We start from the raw sequence: 20,497 nt of genomic DNA, 5'->3' as shown, positions 1-20,497 counted from the left end.
TAATCAGAAGGAAAATGAAGCATTATAAGTACGTGTTACTGCAAATAGGAACAATGTTTGACCAGCAAATATTTTAGGAAGACTGAACAAAAATAAAATAGAATCAGGTGAACTAACCAAAGGGAGTTAGTAAAGCAGCTCCACTAAATGTCACTGAGGGTTAGACACTACATTTCTAACAGTTTCTCCCCTTTAACATCACGACTAGGGATGAACTTTTTTTTTGAGCATAAGAAAGACAACAGAGAAGAGCAATGCAGAAAACACACTACCCTTCAGCTTCTAAAATTGAACAATGCATGTGCATACGTTTTCACCAATGCATCAATTTATTTGACAAACTCTGGCATGCATAGAAGGATCAATAAGAAGACAGCAGACATCACTCCCTAGTGAGTCACTACAACAGCTTTGCTCCATTCTGTTGTCTTTTTCGCACTTTTTTGGTAGCTCAGATCACTACACTTATCTAGAGGTGCTAGAATAACTCTAAGGAGGGTAGTCACATTACAGAGATGGTCCTGTCTTATGTCTGCAGTTAACCAAAGCTGTAAAGACTGAAACTAGTTGTCTTACTGAACTTCAGAAATCTTAAGAATGGAAAATTTAAGGAAGAAACCTGATAATCAGGCAAAAAGAAAAATCAAAAATCTATCTGTCAGATTGCTGAAAGTCACACTCGCATAAGACATGGTATTTCACAAACACAGACAGACCTTCTTGCTGTTTGTTGACTCCTAAGCTGAAAAAAGACTTTTTCTTGACAATGAAATGGAAATTATTAGGTTTTTTTTTTTTTCCTAAATCTGGCCTCATGGAATAACTAGGCTAAGTGGCCTAAAAATCACAGAAAAGTTCATCTCCAAAAAAAACCAGTCCACTGTTTTGTCATTGCTGCTTCACAGAAGCTTTTTATATTTCTATGGGTCTAGAATAGTCAGCTGTTTGTTTCCATAAACAGCCTAGCTAAGTAGCAGATGTTTCCTTGGGCAGTTATTCAATATATCTAGAAAAAAAAATCCCTTTGCCTTCCAGGCTTCTGACAGCTTTGTTTCCAGCTCCTGACTTCTTTTCCCTGCTGAAATGTTCAACCTTTATATCAGGCCTGCACAACAGGTGGGCTGTGGGTCTCTTGCAGCTTGAAAAACCATTTGTTTGGCCCATCAGCTGCTGAGAAGCATCATGTACTGTTTGATTTGCCCAGCTGCCAAGAGGCAGCAACAAGATGTCCAGCAGAAAATGCATATCTCCTAGCTTGTCACTGATCCCTCAGAATGCATGTATCTCCAGGTCAGCCACCTGGTTAATCAGTAGACACATAGCTCCAGATCATACACACACACCTTGCTTCACAGGTCAAAGAAGTGCCGTAATAAGAAAGGTTTGGGATTCTCAGAAGTAATATTTGGCAGGGGGAGGTTGAAACAGAGGTGGAAGGAAAATGAGAAAGTAACGACACAAAGCAAGCTGAAACAGTATTGAAATGGGTCAGCAGAGAAGAAGAAACGTCAAATGGGAAAGTGAAAATGTATTTTCATTCTGAAAATGACCTGATATATCCATTTGAAAATTCTGTCTCTACATTAAACCCAAGCACCTTTCTGCTAGAAGTCTCATGCAATAATAAATGAGTAACAACAAATCCATAGTACTTACTAAGTGTCAATGAAAAGGAATAACTGAATAGCAAGTGCCAATTGAATAAAAATGCAGAATTTACAAGTATATATATATTTTCAACATTTCTAAGATGGTTGAATGAGGAAAAAGGCAAGAAAAAACTTGGTAAAATGTATGAAGAATCAGGTGCTTTTCTTTTCTTGGGTTTAATACTTTAGAGAATATATGACCACCGGTTTACATGGCATTATACAGACGGATGACCTTGTGTTTGAGGAACTATGGGAGCAAATGGAATTGCTTTTGATTAAGAGGAACAGGGACACGGAGAGGAACAGGCAGAAATGCAAAGACAGGAGATAGAAGCCCTGGGAAAAGATGCAATTATTGAAGGGAGTCTACAGAAGGACAATGGATAAAAGAAATGGACTTGATGCTGGTCATCACACTCAATATCATGGGCCAAATAAATGAAGGAAAGACTAAAGAAAAGACATTTTAGCTAAATGTGCTGCAAAGAGAACTGATGTCCCCAGAAAAGAAATAGATGTCATGTCATTTGAGAATATTGAAAACTATTTTTAAAAAATCATTAGTTAATTTGAGAGTAGCCTTGCACTGGAAAATGTGTCCTATCTATGATTAGCAGCCATCAGTAATCTTCTCTAAGTCTACAAACATGAACTCATATAAAACTTAAGATTTTGAGAAACTAGGACAAGAAGTCTGATGCAGTTGGAATTGGAAATAAAGACAGAAAATATGACTAGGGGGAGTGACTGAGACTGGTTAAACACATAGAAACACAGAAACCAGTGCACTGGAAGACACTGTGAAAGGGAGCTAGTAATGATTGGCTGACAGTAACTGAGACTGAAGTTGGAGGACCAAGTGATGTGGACTGAGTAGACAAGAACAGGACCCAGTGGTTGAGAATAGAAGGAAAGATGGGGGACAGAACATAGACAGGGCAAGAAAGTAAAGTAAAGTCATCTGAAGTCTCTTAGAGGGAGAAATCTTGACAAGTAACTGGATATGAGGCATATGGAGAGAGTCTTATGAGCCAATATCTGGAGACATCTGGATCTTGATTAACAAGGATATTAGGTGTAAGAAGTTAAAACTAGAGGCTGGAATTATGAATGGATATAAATAGAAACTTGTATTAAAAGCTGAGACAAAAAAGAGGCAACAAAGAGATTATAAAATTTTGAAATGGATATTAGGACTGATACAAAGGCCAGACATGAGGAAGAAACAAGAACAAGAAAGCTTGATGGAGACACTGTTAAAAGTGATACAGGTTGCAAGAAAAATGAAAGGAGGATTCTGTGTCCAAGAGCATGAAATGTATCCCAAGATTGTCTTTATTTATCTCAACAAGTATCTGTAAAATCCCTATGGCAAAATGGTCATTCCTTAGACCACACTGCTCATAATAAGCATTACAGTTTATCAGTTACTTTGTTAGATTTATCACTGTGCGTCTAAAGATTCAAGTCCGTAAGGTTGTCAGATGTCATCTCACAGTGAAACGTCTGACTTTGTAGATTACTTATTAAAAAGAAAACCCTAGGAAATCGTTACCTAGGACTTTATTTAAATGGTAAAGCAAAACACTCAACTGTTAGGAAATGCCAAAATTAAGATTTAACATATGAAAGAAATTGAGATAATTACTCACACCTCTTCTGTAAAGCATGAGATCTAATGATGAAAGTAGTCTCGCAATTACAGGGCCTGGTTGTTGTGGGGGATTTCAACTACCCTGATATTTGCTGGGAGGCCTACTCAGCCAGCCATCCCCAGTCCAGGAGGTTCCTCCAGTGCGTTGATGATAACTTTCTGATGCAAATGGTGCATGAGCCGACTAGGAGAGGAGCGCTGCTGGATCTGATCCTCACTAACAAGGAGGGTCTGGTTGAAGAGGTGAAGGTTGAGGGCAGCCTTGGTTGTAGCGACCATGAGATGGTAGAGTTCAGGATCTCGTGTGGCAGGAACAGAATAGCTAGCAGAATCACAACCCTGAACTTCAGGAGGGCCAACTTTGGCCTTTTCAGGCAATTGCTAGGGGAAATCCCATGGGACAGGGTACTAGAAGGTAAGGGGGCCCAAGATAGTGGTTAGCATTCAAGGACTGCTTCTTCCGAGCTCAAGATCAGAGCATCCCAACAGGTAGGAAGTCAAGGAAGGGTACCAGGAGACCTGCATGGTTGAACAGGGAACTGCTGGGCAAACTCAAGTGGAAGAAGAGGGTGTACAGATCGTGGAAGGAGGGGCTGGCCACTTGGGAGGAATAGAAGTCTGTTGTCAGAGGATGTAGGGAGGCAACTAGGAAAGCTAAGGCCTCCATGGAATTAAACCTTGCAAGAGAGGTCAAGGACAACAGAAAGGGCTTCTTCAAATACATTGCAGGTAAAGCCAACACTAGAGGCAATGTAGGCCCACTGATGAATGAGGTGGGGGTCCTGGAGACAGAGCATAAAAAGAAGGCGGAGTTACTGAATGCCTTCTTTGCCTCTGTCTATACTGTTGGAGGCTGTCCTGAGGAGCCCCGGACCCCTGAGGCCTCAGAAGAAGTCAGGATAGAGGAGGAATCTGTCTTGGTTGATGAGGGCTGGGTCAGGGACCAATTAAGCAACCTGGACGTCCATAAATCCATGGGCCCTGATGGGATGCACCCGCAGGTGCTGAGGGAGCTGGCGGAAGTCATCGCTAGGCCACTCTCCATCATCTTTGCTAAGTCGTGGGCAACGAGAGAGGTGCCTGAGGACTGGAGGAAAGCGAATGTCACTCCAGTCTTCAAAAAGGGCAAGAAGGAGGACCCGGGGAACTATAGACCGGTCAGCCTCACCTCCATTCCCGGAAAGGTGATGGAGCAACTTGTTCTTGGTGCTGTCTCTAGGCACATCAAGGATAGGGGGATCATTAGGGGCACTCAGCATGGCTTCACCAACGGGAAGTCTTGCTCAACCAACTTGATAGCCTTTTATGAGGATGTTACCCGGTGGATAGATGATGGTAAAGCTGTGGATGTGGTCTATCTCGATTTCAGTAAAGCGTTTGACACGGTCTCCCACAGCATCCTCGCAGCTAAACTGGGGAAGTGTGGTCTGGATGATCGGGTAGTGAGGTGGATTGTGAACTGGCTGAAGGAAAGAAGCCAGAGAGTGGTGGTCAATGGGACTGAGTCCAGTTGGAGGCCTGTGTCTAGCGGAGTCCCTCAAGGGTCGGTACTGGGACCAGTACTATTCAATATATTCATTAATGACTTGGATGAGGGAATAGAGTGCACTGTCAGCAAGTTCGCTGATGACACAAAACTGGGAGGAGTGGCTGACACACTGGAAGGCTGCGCAGCCATTCAGAGAGACCTGGACAGGCTGGAGAGTTGGGCGGGGAGAAATTTAATGAAATATAATAAGGGCAAGTGTAGAGTCCTGCATCTGGGCAAGAACAACCCCATGTACCAGTACAAGTTGGGGGCAGAGCTGTTGGAGAGCAGTGTAGGGGAAAGGGACCTGGGGGTCCTAGTGGACAACAGGATGACCATGAGCCAGCAGTGTGCCCTTGTGGCCAAGAAGGCCAATGGCATCCTGGGGTGTATTAGAAGGGGTGTGGTCAGCAGGTCGAGAGAGGTTCTCCTCCCCCTCTACTCTGCCCTGGTGAGGCCGCATCTGGAGTATTGTGTCCAGTTCTGGGCCCCTCAGTTCAAGAAGGACAGGGAACTGCTAGAGAGAGTCCAGCGCAGAGCCACGAAGATGATTAAGGGAGTGGAACATCTCCCTTATGAGGAGAGGCTGAGGGAGCTGGGTCTCTTTAGCTTGGAGAAGAGGAGACTGAGGGGTGACCTCATTAATGTTTATAAATATGTAAAGGGCAAGTGTCAAGAGGATGGAGCCAGGCTCTTCTCAGTGACATCCCTTGACAGGACAAGGGGCAATGGGTGCAAGCTGGAGCACAGGAGGTTCCACATAAATATGAGGAAAAACTTCTTTACGGTGAGGGTGACCGAACACTGGAACAGGCTGCCCAGAGAGGTGGTGGAGTCTCCTTCTCTGGAGACATTCAAAACCCGCCTGGATGCGTTCCTGTGTGATATGGTCTAGGCAATCCTGCTCCGGCAGGGGGATTGGACTAGATGATCTTTCGAGGTCCCTTCCAATCCCTAACATTCTCTGATTCTGTGATTCTGTGATTCTGTGATTTATAAACCAGGTATTACGTAAAGCATGAGAACGCACATTGAGCACTGAAGATAAAGAAAATATTGGATAGATATCCATTTATTCAACTACATCCTTGTCCCTTGCACTGAATGAGACAGTGTACTGTGAAAAATACAGTATCTAATCATATAATTAAAGATTATATCATGATGCATACACAAAGAAGGTTGAACAAAGGTGTGGAAGACAACCTTAATTCTACCATTTCCTAACTTGGAATGCTTGACTTTACAGCCTTGATAATGGCCTTTCCAATAAAGTCTTTGATCTCATAAGAAATATCACCACACATTTCCACATGCTTTTTGTCCAAGATTTATACGTGAGAAATTGAACCGTGCGCACAAGCTTCACAGAACCACCAAAAGTTCCTTTTCAATGTGGAAGTCCTTCAGATGGGTATCTTTAAAACACAACTATAGCAAGTAACAATCAAGGACTATCATTTGCTGAGATTAGTACACTGATTTTGCTTGTTGAAAAACAGATTAAACAAGTTTCAAACCAACACAGAAAAGAAGTTAGTTTAGGTTTTCAGGAAAACAATTGAAGATGTATCTAAGCAATTTTTATTAACGTGGAGGGCAGCTGCAGGGCAGCCTTCCCTAGTACTTAGGGAGCAAAATGCACACACTGGGTTCTTGGTATGGGCAAAGTTAAATCATAATTTCTTTCTCACTCTTCCTCAGTAGCCTTCAAAGGCCTTACAGGTAACTTCATACAGGACTATGCAGTCAGTGTGTTGAGTTGCAGTTGCTTTATTTCTCTATTCCTGGACCTGCTCAACATCTCCATTTCCTGCCTTGTCCTTTCTGGGAGGGAAAAAGACAGATGACCCTGGAAGCTTTTATGTGTGTGATAGCTGAGGGGCTCTTTTTCTTACATCAGGAAAGCACAGTCTGAAGCCACTTAGCATTACACTTAACTGTGCTGTTAATATGAGCCTACAGAAGAGGTGGAGAACTAGAAAAAGGTGAAAAGAAAAAGTCAGTGGGAAAGGGCTTAGAAAGCATAAGCTCATTTTGCTAAGGGACAGGGAGAGTAAGATTACAGACTCATTTGGAGAAAGGCTGATAATGTGCTAGAAAGAAAAAAAAATACTTGCAGCAGAATAAGGAATTGAGGTATGAAATTTTGATTGACAGACAAAAGGAACAAAATTTGCGCTAGAGGAAAATGTGTAGTTAAGGAAAAATTGACTGAAAGAGTGGAGTAGGACAGGAAAACTTTGAAGCAGGCAAACTGCAAAGGGTCTCTTGGAACAGAGACATCTGGGAAAAAAAAGAAAAGATAGGCCTGAGAATTCATGGGAACTGAACAGGGTGTGAAGACTGTTGGCAGAAAATGATGGAGCTGGTTTCAGAAGCATCTGGAATGATGGCATGTAGAAGCTGGAAATTTATTGGAAGAAAGCAGAAAAGGTACAGGCTGAGGCAATTGCTAGAAAAGAGGAAAGAAGTGGAGAAGACAAGCAAAATAGCAGCCTGAGAGAGAAAATTTGGTTAAGCTTCCTGTTCTTATCAGGATAGCTTTGTGAGAAAAGGACAAAACAATTTGGGAGTGATCTGGGAAAAGGAAGACATGACAGCGACATCATATGAAAAGAATGGTCAATGGGGAAGGCAGTGCAGAAGCAGAACATATTTAGAGGAGTTTAGATAATGCATAAAGGGAGTGGTGTTTAAATGGCATTAAGATGAATGTACAGCACTTGGAAAGGAAACTACTGGGAGACAGAAAATTGGGAATGTGGGATTTATAGAGGAAAAGAAAAATTAATAATGTAGGGAAACAAATACATGGTAAGGAACCAGATGGGGAAGAAAAAGTCAATGGAAATAAGTAAGTAGGAGCGGCAGTAAATGTCATTGCTCTAGTGCTTAGTAAGAGGTCTGGTAACAAAACAGTTATATAAAAGTCAAACATTATGTTTGTATGGTACCTTTTTGTGTGGGATGAGGGGGTCTTGGGAAACCGGATTGGGAGCTAGGCATAGGCATCTAGTGAACCTACAATACGTATGGAGAAGAGGATAATCTGCTTTATTATTATTCTAAACAGAAGCAAGAAAGAAAACATTTAAAACCAGTGTCTACACCAGTTCCTAATAACTTAGTATCTGTTTATATCTGTTAAAAAATGAGACCCATAATTGGGTTATTTATTATGATTATTTGTTAGCATTTTATGGATATTCCAGCAAACTGTTACCTACCCATATTTAAAAGAACCCAAACCCAACCCTAAAATGTCCTATATTGCTTCTCTTTATAGTTTTATGTTCAAATTTCTTTTTATTATCTCTCCCATTTTACAAAAGACTTTACATCAAATAAAAGTGAATCTGAATAAGTGCTACATGATAAAAAATAGAACAGAACATATCCCCCTTATTGACAAACGTAATTATCTTTTACACTTAAATTAGTTCTATTCCTTACTCACAAAAAATATAGCTAAAAATATCAACATTAAGTATAACTTCAAGTTTACAAGTATCCTTTTATTTATAATAAATAGTAGATAAAATGTTTATTTTTGATTATGACTTCCTTGCGTTAATATTTTCTTAAATGCTGAAATCACCCTTGGTATTTCAATTATTTCAGTTCCCCACAGAACACTGCAGCTTTCCTCTTTTGTTTGCTTAGTTATAGAACTGCATAGCACGCTTAATAGAGAATATATAATTATTATAAATAATTATTTTTTGAAAAAAAATTAATGATTATGGATCAAGAGACTATTACCCCAGACATGCGTTGATGCTGAGATACAGATATATTTCTGAGAGAAATAAGAAAGGCATAAGTATTTCCCTAGTAAGTATTTTTGCCCAGAACCCCAAACATGAAAGAGATGATATTATATTCTTTATTACTGAATATATTGTATATTCTATATAATAATTCTTCTACAGTGCATATTATACAAAACACCATTTACAGATAAAATGTAAGGACATAATTGTCATGCTAAATACTGAGATAAGAATAGAGAAATTGTCTTTGCTTTTCTCTCGGTGCTTCTCTCCCTGGTATCCAGACAGATGCAGAAGAAGAAACAGAATGTGCACTAAAGGCAGCAGGGAACGTAAGCTTGATGGGGAAGCAAGGGGAAGCAGAGAACACAGAGAGAGATGTGATACCAAACAAGAAAGGCTGGTAACAGGGAATGTCAATGCACAATGGACTCTCAAAACATCTGGACAAGAGGAGGCGTCAACAGGAAGGGTCAGACAGAGACAGGGGGCTGGGGGTCACTGAGAGGAGAATGAGCTTGTAATTAAAGAAATAATCAGGGTGGCATGAAACTGAGTTCAGAAAAGAACGCTGGAAGAATGTGAAGTTAGGAAAAAAGAAACACAATGTAATGTAGAGCCAGGAAAGAGAGAGATCAGCCACTGACAAAAGCTGGAAATGGAGTGAGGAAGAAGAAACTAGGAGAGACAGAAGAAACTCTGGGACACAGAGATGCAGGAGTAACAGGGATACTACTGAGAGGGACACAGAGAAAGGGAAACATACGGTGAAAGGGAATCCTTCTTCCAATATTGGAAGTGAACACAGAGTCCTGACACTTAGCATTACTCATCTGCCATTAACTATTTCTTGAACTATTTCTGAAACCTGTCAACCTATAATAGATGATCCACAATGACAATAAGTTCCTACAGTTACATTTGTGTTGTAGAGTTACATATCGTGGTAGATCTAAAAGTTCTGAACTGTTGTATGACAATTAAGCTGAATATATTAAACGATAAGAAATTGCAACTCTATTTCTTGCTTCTCTTTTCCTTTCCTTAAAAAACCCCTATTTTAATTATATGTTAAGACTGCAAAGTAGGGACAGGAAATGTCAGAATTAAGGTTGCCTTGTAATGTGATCCAATATCATGATTAGAATATATTATGGTCCAGTCTTTAACTAAATAATCATCTGTAGGTGTTTTTTTTTTTCCTTGCACCACCTTGGACAGATGAATCAAGCAAAGGTCATCATTAGTGAGAACGTTGCTTGTAAGTCCTTCATTTTGTTTGTTGCAGAAATGGAAATATATGAAATGAGCATAAATAGGCAGAGGATAGCTGGAGAAGAATGGATAATCATGGTTAAAAAGTTGAAGTGCTGTTCCTATGTAGTTTGCGATAAGTCCTTTAGAATACATACTTCCAAAATACTCAGTAATTATGTGCTGTTCATTTTACAAATATCCAGCTTGGTATCTCAGTCCATAAATGAAACTGAATTCAGCAGGAACAGTGATTTTAAATACACTGAATACACTTGCCAAAAATGCAAAGCATCCTGAAAAAATAGATCCTAGTTACTCGAAAGTTAAGCAATTTGTCACCTTAACCTTTCTGTGACTCTATTTCCCAGCCTTCAAATGGGAATACTCCAAACTTCACTTCCTTGTGGGAATGCTCTCAAAATAAAGTAATTAATGTTTGCAAAGAGCTCAGATGCTGCAGTGACTAGTGTAATAGAATGGCCTCCCAAGAAATTAGAAGTCTGTCTTTGCACCAAACAAAATAACAAAATGACTGGATTATAACAAAATAATGACTGGATTCTTACTAAACAAGCTATGTCAAATGGTGTTTTGAATAAGGCAGACGTTTTATGGGAAGGAAAGTAGGAATAACAAACCTCATAACATGTACCCACTTCCCAGGCAACATTTAATCTGGCATACTCCAACTTCTGAGTTATTGACTTTGCAGATATAACTTGCTTTAAATCAAAATGTTTTTGTTTATATATATGTGTCCTGTAAGCACTGATTGCATCTTTTGTATTTGTTTATATGCTCAGTACATTAAAAGCTTGTTGACTTTTTATTCTGTTGTTACAGCCTCCTTGTGGCACACCAGTAACAACTCTTCAGGAGTTAGAAAAAGTGATTAAATAACACACAGAAGATGTCAAATGATACTGTTAGGATGATTGACTTCAAAACGCAAAATAAAGGCAATTGAGAGTGATTACTGGAGCTTATCATTTTAGGCTTGCCTCTGAAAAATGCACCTTCATTTACAATTGACAACGAATGCTATTTTTACTGTTTAGTATTTGTGTAGGTAGATTTAGCCTAAAGAAGACACTATAACATCAATACAATCTTAAAAATTTGCTCTTTACTAATATCCTGGTGTTTGCAATATAAATATATACATTTAGATTCACAGGGGGAGTAATATGGCTCTCTTTAGTATTTCATGTATAAATTTACTCAGCAGATTTGTTTTATTAAAATGTAAATAATGGAATAAGGTAAATGAAAAATCCAAGAAGGGAATAAACAGACTATTTATCGTTAATAGAGTAGCTTATTGAAACATACCTTTCAGTAACTGCCACTGTATATTAGCTCTGAAATTCTCATGCCTTGACTGTTACCCATTAGGTTTAGTCATTTGTATAGTTAAAAGGCTCAAAATGTTTCAAATATACCTTTAAAAACATTGTTATCTCAAATCTAAGTATATGTATTCACAACAACTGCATTCAGCATGTCTGAGATTCAACCCAATATTGCTTCAAATTAATTATTCTTCTTTAATTGCTCTGTATAAACAGAAATGACCTATTAATTTAAAGAAAATCTATGAGCACAGAATATATTCTCTCTTATAAACAAGCAAGATGAACTTGACCTTGTTTGAACTTGTTTTGATGTGGCCCAGATGGTAGGCTACATGCTTGAATAGCAGTCTAAAGCTTAGGAAAAACTCATATAGCAAGATCTAGATTTATAGCCTTCTGCAAATTCCTACCTTGTATTGTCCTTTCAGCATCTGTTCTGCCCCCGCTGCGGTCAGCTTCTATCTCTGGGGTCAGAGAGTCTAGAAACACAGAAACGTAAGACTGACACATATTTCATTTGATTCTTATAGCCCTTTTTACAACTTGTTACTCCAATGCTGAATTACAATACAATCAACCTTTGTCAGTTTTTTTAATGTTGAACAATGACTGGAGGCCAGGACAATTTTTTGTTAGACTAGAAAGATTAATGAGCAATAGATTTTCGAAGCATAAAGGCAGGGGGAAAAGAAGAAAAAAAATTGACTTCTCAAGCTAATAACATAAAATTGTCCTAGTTTGGACATTCTCTCCAGTGAGTTTATTTGCACATACTAAAGTAACAAAACAATAAAGAGAGAGGCAGCACTTGAATGAAGGAAAGGAAAGATATTTTCTTTTTTTTTCCCCCCATCATGTTATAAATTTTCAATATAACAACCTGCTTCTGGCATTTAATGACACAGAGGCAAAAATTGGTTTCTTACCATTTAGGACCCTGAGACTATCTGTTGAAGCTGCCTGTTTCAGTGTCTGTTCTGCTTGCTCCCGTCGTTTAGTCTCAAATTCAAGTGCTTCCTGCAATTTCCTCTTTGCCTTCTTTTCCTTCTTTAGCCTTTTCTGAATTATTGCTAGGAAAAAAGAAAATCAGTGTACTCAAATTCAGATCTGAAACTTGGCTACCTATTAAGAGTCCCGAGAAATGCTACACTGGCAGCAGTTCATATAAATGGATTAATTACACAATAACAATTTAAATTACTTGAAATTTGCTGGAATCACACTGGGTTATTCTAAGAGCTACTGTTCTATACCATGGGATTGAAAACTGTAGGTGATATTCAGCTATAGCATATTTTTTTTAATAAACAGATGAGAATCTGTGAATGTCCAAATCAGAAAACCTTGAAACTGGTAATTAAATGTACTTTTTGCATTACCTGACATAGATATGCCTGTGTCTGGAGGTGAGGTGTTTTTTCAGTATTAAGTCCACCATTTTGTTATTGCCTGTAGCACACAGTTAGTATACACACAGTGATGAAGTTCTCACCTGCCTGCAACTTCTCTCCCACAAGATGCAGATCCAGCTGCCTGGGTGCCGGGGCTGCAGGAGGAGCTCAGCCCCCACCCTGCTGTGGTCCTCACTGCTTAGGGAAAGGTCCTGAGCTTTCTAACTCCCCTCCAAGCTGCTGCTTGCTGCTAGCCATCCGACCTCTTGGTGCCTGGTCCCTTCCCCATATTTATTTCTCATCCACATTTCCTTTTGTCTTTCCCTTTTCTCTTTCTTGCTCTCTGCCAGCTCCTGTCCCATCAGCCAACTAATCTTGAAGAACTCATAGCAAATCCTTTACGGTGCTCGATCCCCCAGCCAAGTCAATATTACTTTGCTTTGTCAAATGTGAGGGAAAACGTTAGGAAAGGAAGGAGTATTTTAAAAATTAAGCGTTAGAAGGCTCTAATATAGAAAAATGTTTTGCTTGTATCTCTTCAGTTCAAATTTTACAAGGAAAAGGATTGCAAGATCAGGATGAAACTTAATCACAATTTTCTTTCCTATGTTACCAGTGGCTTATAACCACAAAAGTAAGACTTGCATGGTCCCTAACTGAAGGAACTTATCACAGGTTACGTTCCTGATGGAAAAGGATAATGTAAACTGATTTTTCTACTCGATAAAAGCCAAAGTGAGCCTCTAAAGATATCATGTAAAGTCTTAGAGCATCTCTCTCTCCCCCAACACACCCCACCCCTTCTTACATAGCACATTTAGGGTTTTCAAGGATGTGCATGTAAGCAGCTTATTTCTCATAAGAACTTCTTGGATAACCCTTTCCTGAAAAGTCTGTTATTTTGACACTAACTAAAAAATTAGCTACTAAACTGCTCACTAAAGAATTCTTTATACACACTAAACGAATTATCCTTACCAAAACCAGATACTAGGTGATACTAGGTTTGACTGCCAAGATCTATCTAGCCCTATATCTGACCCCAAAGCAACCTCTGGTACATGCCTTGGGATGAATGCTGGAAAAGGTAAAAACATACTTCGACCAGTTCATACTCCTCATTTCCAGTACCCTGTGATGGTGTTATCTTTCATAACAGGCAAATAATGAAACTTTTAAAATGAACTGTGATTGTTATTACTATTTAATTTATACGCTAAGAATAACCACTTTTTGGGTGCTCTTGGATATTTTGTGTTGCTATACAGAACTGTTCAGACACAAAATGAATATAAGCACACTCCCTGCAGTCAAAATAGCTACATAATTTACATCCAAGACTTTGGAATTTTGGTTCTTTCTGATTTTGTATAGTACCAACTACTTTACAGGCTAATTAGCTTATACTATCAAAGAACATCTAGTATCTATACAAAGATAAACTAAATACATTTTGAATCATTGCACAGTTTTAATGTTTTCATTATAAGTACTTCGAACGTGATTGCAATAAATGAGAAGGAAACTTATGTTGCTTTCTGAATTAAAATGTCATCATGGCTGACACATTGTAGATGTGACTACAGCAGTCAGAGCCAGAATTAGCAAGCCCTTACTGTGTAGCTGCTCACAGAAGAGATATTATCCTACTTTCACCAGTTGATGAGACACATCCTACAGCCTTAGGAATCACTAATTGGAATATTTACAAAGAAGGAAGGAAACAGTAGAGCAAATAAGCAGCTCTGTAGAACATACAGCAGCAACAGTGAATTCAATGTTCAAAAAAAATGGCAAAAATATTCAGATGCAGCCACTAAAGAAAAAGATATTTGGCTTATGTTAACACGACGAGCAAAAGATAGATTTCGCCTAATGCTGAAGATCCCATTCACCTAATGGGTTTTGACCTGTATGTGACACAGTGACTCTCGTTTCTATGCTGTAGCTTTTAAGTGTATTTCAGTTTTTTCATATGGTATCTCTTAACAGGGATATGGTACACTTCTCCCATCTTGCTTATGCTTCCATTAAGACGTGAAATTTTCCTTAAGACATGACACTTGCTATCTGGAAAACTAATAGTACGTAAAGCCTCCTATGTATTTTTCTACCTTGAATTGAAGAATAAATTCTCACAATAATTACAATCTGGCCTTAATTTTTCTTTCCTACTTGGATCTGTTCATTTTAAACAATAATCCATTACTTTTCTTTTTTCTGCACAGAAGTATCCACCAGCAGACACTGTCATCCTCATTATACTTGCTTTGCTGCATACCAACATCAAGTGTTCAAATTCGTTCCTCTTTGGTCTGACTCTTTTACTGGTGCAATATCATTATTACAGGGATACATATAAAAAAAAGCAGGTAATGCAACATGCTGCAAATAACGTTGCCAATTATTTCAGTACCCTCAACAAAATAAGGGACTATCTCATGCTCTTTCCTGACATACAACTTTGAGTGAAATTCGTTTTGCTTAATTTTAACTGCTAAAACCATATGTCTAGTCCAGCCTAGTCAATCATATTCTCTCTGCAGTTAAAGGGAAGAGAAAGAAGTCTTCACAGTGTAATTGACCCCACTTACCTGTCTGAGAACAGGATATACAAATTTCTTTCTTTATTGACCAGAAAGGGAACTTAAATTAACTTAAATGAGGCGCTTAACTTTCAGTGGCAAAACTCAAGTAAGGTCAGATGGGTCCACCCCAACCTTTTCTATTGCTCAAGTGATTGCCTAACTCTAAAAATGAATACACATTTGAGCAGTTGTGAGACACAGAGGTAGAAGGATATGAAGAATAACTGAGCTCTTTTACAAAATTACTTTAAAAGAGTAAGTAGTGCAATTGTAGAAAAATAGGCCAGTTGTGGACAAAGGGATGATTCATCGCACAGCTGTGATAATTGTTAATAGTAATTGTCTTTAAAAATGTATTCTCAAAAGTTAAAAAAAGGAAATTAATGATGTGACAGTCCTACCCTTTAATGGGTCAAGGCATGAAAAAGGATTACATTGTGTACTTACTGCTAGTATGTTAGTTGAAGGTATAATGATACTGGTTGTGAATCCAAGTTTTCTCAGGATTCCCTATTTAGCTGGTTCCCAGAAAATTAAACTGGACAAAAGAGTTATAACTCTAGCCCTGCAAAAATACGTATCTGACTTGTCATGGCCTGTGTTCAATAGCAAGTTAGCCCCAGAGGATAACTGTCCCTTGCAAAGTAAGTAGACACTATTAAAGGGCAAGACATACATATGTAGAAAAATGAACGCATAAAGATGGAAACATGCTCGTAATGCAAATAGTTAATGCAAATCACTGTAAACTGCCTTACCTTTACTATCAATTAAATTATTTAAAAATCCTTAACATGTATATGCTTTACAGCGGGCTGATATTAATGTTTGAAATGTTACTAATGCTACTGCCTTATCAAGAAGAACCTTAAATGTTCCGTCTATAAACATGTGTTTAATCTACTACGCATTATAAAGGGCTTATATATTACTATTACCTTGATATTTATCACATATGGTTTCCTAAATATGCAATATATGACCCTAGCACATAAGAACAGAGATAAGAGTTCCTAAAATCTTGCAGATTCTTAAATTTGATACAAATTGTCTTTGTATTAAGTAGCTATCCTTTTTCATAACGATCACAACCTGCCAAAGTCTATAACAGCACCAATGGTATTTACAACTGTGTTGTGTATTTCTGGTAATAAGTAATATTCAAGGAAAATATTAAGAAAAAGGAACGTCCTTGTTCTAAATCTCATGAAGATCCTATGCAGAATCAGGCAGGTTGTAAAACTTCCTGCATTGCAGTCAGTCTGGACATAACATGATGTAAGAGGGAAAGTGTTGATCAAACACAGGTGTTTTGATAAAAAATTGTTTCCTAAGGAAATAAATTACAAGGTGTTTATGTCTGCTTAATTAAGATACCTCTGTTCTTCTGCTCCACAGCCAACTGTTTTTCAAGTGTTTCCCTCAGTTCTCGTTCCCTGAAGAGCTCCATCTTCAGCTCTGTCTTTTCCAGTTGGACCTGTTTCTCTTGAGCTCTGGCATTGTCTATAGCAACCTTTAGTAGACCCTGTTCAAAGATAAAGTTGGATAATGTTTTAAGAATGTTAGAACAGCTGATATAACAAATAACTTCTGATATTTTTCCTTGATTAGTCACATGAGATTTTCCAAATTAAATAATCTTGTTACTGGGTCAAAGCCTCCCAAGTATCAACAGCAAATTTTTACTGGAATTGATTTTAGCAGGTAGGCAAAAATCTGTAAAAAGCTGGGAGTCAAGTTTTCACAGAAAACACAAACTCACCTTTGACTGTGCATATAACTAATGTGAAAAAGTTATTGGGATAGGTTTATTCTTTGCAAGAAATAAAAGAGACAAGCCTACATCAGGTACTTGCCTGTGACCAAAACAAAAAGCTGTCCCATGACAGCTCTTGAAAAAGAGTTGGCAGCCTCACCTTCACATCATCCACAGAATGCCAAATTCAATCTCTAGCACAACTCAAGCCAATGGAAATTACCAAAGGGAGAAAGACTCTTCTAAAGGCTTGCCATTTTGCTCCTTATTGTTGTTAATTATTATTATTTTCAAATATTTTCATATTTCATAGAGTTTCCAAGGAAGACAGGGTTACTGGGATGCTAAGCAGAGGGCAGTCACAAAGCATGAAGATATATATGTTTTAAAAAGTCCGTTCCCTGACCTTGTACAATTGTTATCTCACAGTAGAGAACAAAACGCAATCATTTCTCAATTTCTTGACCCAGGATGGTTGAAATAAACTCTACCTTTTTTTTTTGTTGTTTTTGTATCAGGAAATAATGATTCAGCCTATTCTAAACTTCTGAGAGTTTCAACTTCACAATTCCTCCTTTTTATGCAAGGAAACAGGAAGATCCTGGCACAACTAATAAGATAGTTAGGACACTGAGACAGGGTATGAAAAAGAGGAGAGACAGAATTGAAATAAACGAACATGAAAAGAGGAACTTTTCCATTTTCCAGAAGACTGGCCATCAGGTTCTTAGGTCTACACCTCAATCTCTCCTCTTGAAGGTATCATAATAGAGTAGATAATTAAGTATGGATATGCATATATGAACCTCCATGGATACAAATCTAACTCTCCTGTATCCTAGGCAAGTCTCCTGACAACTTAACTGTAGAGATAATTTGACCCAACAGAGATTTAATTACTGATATAAAGCAAAACAATGCCAACAAGAGACTGAAGAGTACTCCCCAATAGCTCTACTAAGGAACCTTCAGTTAACAGATAAAAGGTCCACACTCAAGACCCAGTTTCAGAAAAACCACACTAGAGACATGAACTCATGTCCCCCAACTCCCAAGTAAGGTTCCTCACCCCTCAGGAACACTTCCTAAGTTGCAATCTGGGTTGCATGTTTTTCCACTAAAATTGTTTGAAATATCTCCAAAAAGGAATGGAAAAAGAAGCTAGCATGATGATACTTAAGAAATGGAAAAAGTATTTTTCATGACTGTTAGTCTGCACACTTATCCCACTAGTCTTCCCGATGTCAATGCCTGCTTTGAAATATGTGTCCTTCAGACTCCTCTTGTGAGTCTATTTTCAGAGCCTGCAATTTTCAGTACTCCTCATCCTCATTCTTAACAAAATTGTTGCCTCAAGTGTTGTCTCATTCAGAGCTTAATGCTTTGCAGCTTTATTACACTTCAATCTATTAAAGTCCACAGGAGCTGAAAGAACTCAACACCTTCTGGCCGCAAGGCCCATATGGTCACCAAAATTATATACCCTACGTAAGTATAGAACTACATTTGGAAATATCTAATAATGGTAACACAACAAATGTGCTTACAAATTTGTTTAAAGTTTTAGCAGTTTTCTTTGAAAGAACCAAATGCTATTCTAAAATAGCTAAAACACAAAGGTATTTTGTGTTCAATGTTAAACCTGGATGACTACTAAAGAAAACCACATAAAGCTAAATATAAAGCTCTACAGACATATGCAAAGTAAAATACAATTTGAAATATTTGTAAAGCCTTTCCAACCTATTTTTTAAAAAGTTAATATCCACATGAATTTTGTTCCCTTCCCCTGCCATATTCTCTTACATTTACAACCACCATAAACTCTGTTTTCTATACAGGATTAATTTGAAATAGTAAGAAATTGAAGTAGGAGTTGTTTATCAAGTATTTGTTGATGAAAAGTGTATTGTCAAGTAAGTTTACAGCTGCAAACACCCTCCTCCCAAATTCTTACAATCCATCCTGTTTAACCATAAAATCGAGCTGCTGAAGCAACTGTCATCTTTACTCAATTCAACTACTCATGTACATGTTTCTTCTTCATCAGGAACAAACAATTAGTAACAAATGAAAGAGATCATTACATCAAGTGCCCTTTTAGATCACCCCAATTAAAACTTTAGTTTAGCTGTACTTTAATTCTAAGATACCAAATTCTAATTTTCTGCTCTGATTGCTCTTGTTGACTTATCTTTGAAAGATGTACTCTCAGTGCAAAGCCTAGAGATTATTTAGCAAGATGCCAATGTTGGCACCACTTAATGTGTTGATTGGTTGTATTATCAGTAGCAGTTTAAAATAAATTACTATTAAACTATTATTGTCCTTGGCTGACAAAACACAATATTTTGGTGTTCTTTATACATGAAACAATCATTATGAATAAACATGGAGAATAATGCTAGAGTGTAACACTGATGTGTATAATTTTATATTAAGAATTGCTGCAAAGTATGAAGCTGTTAAAAGCACATTACATTTTCTGTTGAACTTCTACAGCACACTTCCTCCCTCAACCTCTCCTTTTTTTATACTTGCTGCTAACGTGGCTAATGGTAATACATTACCTATTGCTGCTGATTATGTCTGAAAAATATTAGCTTTTTGGAGACAAGACCCACTAGGGACTACTTATAAGCTACACAAAATTAAGTTTCATTTTTAGAAGTTAAATCAGTGCACATCAGTAGGCGTCCAATGTGAAAAAAAATATCTGCGCTAGAGCCAAACTGATGCATATGCAGAAGTGCTGTTGCTGCCAATGACAGCTCTAATGCAAAAATACTGGAAACATTCAGTATCTCCCTGTATTCAGTGCAGAAGGGGGTGAGAAAAACAACTAAAAAGTACAGCATCTAAAAATCATCAGTGCCCCTTGGAACAGGAATAGCAATTTCAGAGTTGCATGAAATTCTATTAATTCTCCCAGTGGATCAGCTGTAAAAGATTATACAAAATACAGTATGTCCAACTTGTATTTGCTATAGCTAATCCTCTAACCTGATATTAAATCAATATGCTGCCAATGACAATGGGAAATGCAGTGCAACACAGGACATTAACAAAAAGAAAATATTTCCCTTTAGGGAAGGTCAGATGTTATGGAGGCTGGATAATGATAAATGTAGTGAACATGCTCAGGTTCCAGATTTGTTTTTAATACAGTATGGTTCTATCTGGAGCCAGGTTTTAAACACTGCATGCCATTCTTCCCCTCTCTGTCACTGTTCATAATTTTTTTGTTGTTTCAATGTAATGTCAAAAATGAACTTTTTTTCCTCTGGATATTTATAGATCATTCTGATTTGGTTCGTTTACTTTAATGCACTTGTTTTAATATTTTCCAATGATAATTCTTCAGAAATGCCCCTAATAAAAAGTTAAGTTGTTATATGGTTAATGTTTCTTCCCATTCTCCGATGTATCCAAATACACTATCGTGTTAGGGCAGTCTACTGATCCTATAGGAATTAAACACATATCAAACCTCAACTCAGTCTTAAAGCCGGTATTACCCATCATTATTTTTAAGAAATG

General features: G+C 38.0%; 1 protein-coding gene across 3 annotated transcripts in view; it reads right to left on the bottom strand.

The window, feature by feature from the left end:
* DACH1 (dachshund family transcription factor 1) overlaps window positions 1-20,497 on the bottom strand; it is a 382,319-nt gene that overhangs the window by 27,106 nt on the left and 334,716 nt on the right. For 2 of the 3 annotated variants that reach the window (XM_068421222.1, XM_068421205.1), the window contains 3 exons: window positions 16,579-16,726; window positions 12,149-12,292; window positions 11,633-11,701 (listed from right to left, as the gene is read on the bottom strand). In XM_068421222.1, coding sequence (XP_068277323.1) covers window positions 11,633-11,701; window positions 12,149-12,292; window positions 16,579-16,726 — 361 coding nt within the window. Of the gene's footprint in view, window positions 1-7,791; window positions 7,859-11,632; window positions 11,702-12,148; window positions 12,293-16,578; window positions 16,727-20,497 lie in introns of all 3 variants that reach the window. The other variant, XM_068421212.1, reaches the window with a different exon arrangement.

Source organism: Nyctibius grandis, chromosome 2, assembly GCF_013368605.1.
Source record: "Nyctibius grandis isolate bNycGra1 chromosome 2, bNycGra1.pri, whole genome shotgun sequence".
NCBI classification, from domain to species: domain Eukaryota; kingdom Metazoa; phylum Chordata; class Aves; order Nyctibiiformes; family Nyctibiidae; genus Nyctibius; species Nyctibius grandis.
The sequence above is the reverse complement of the archived record's forward strand: the minus strand, read 5'-3'. Positions and strand labels throughout refer to the sequence as shown.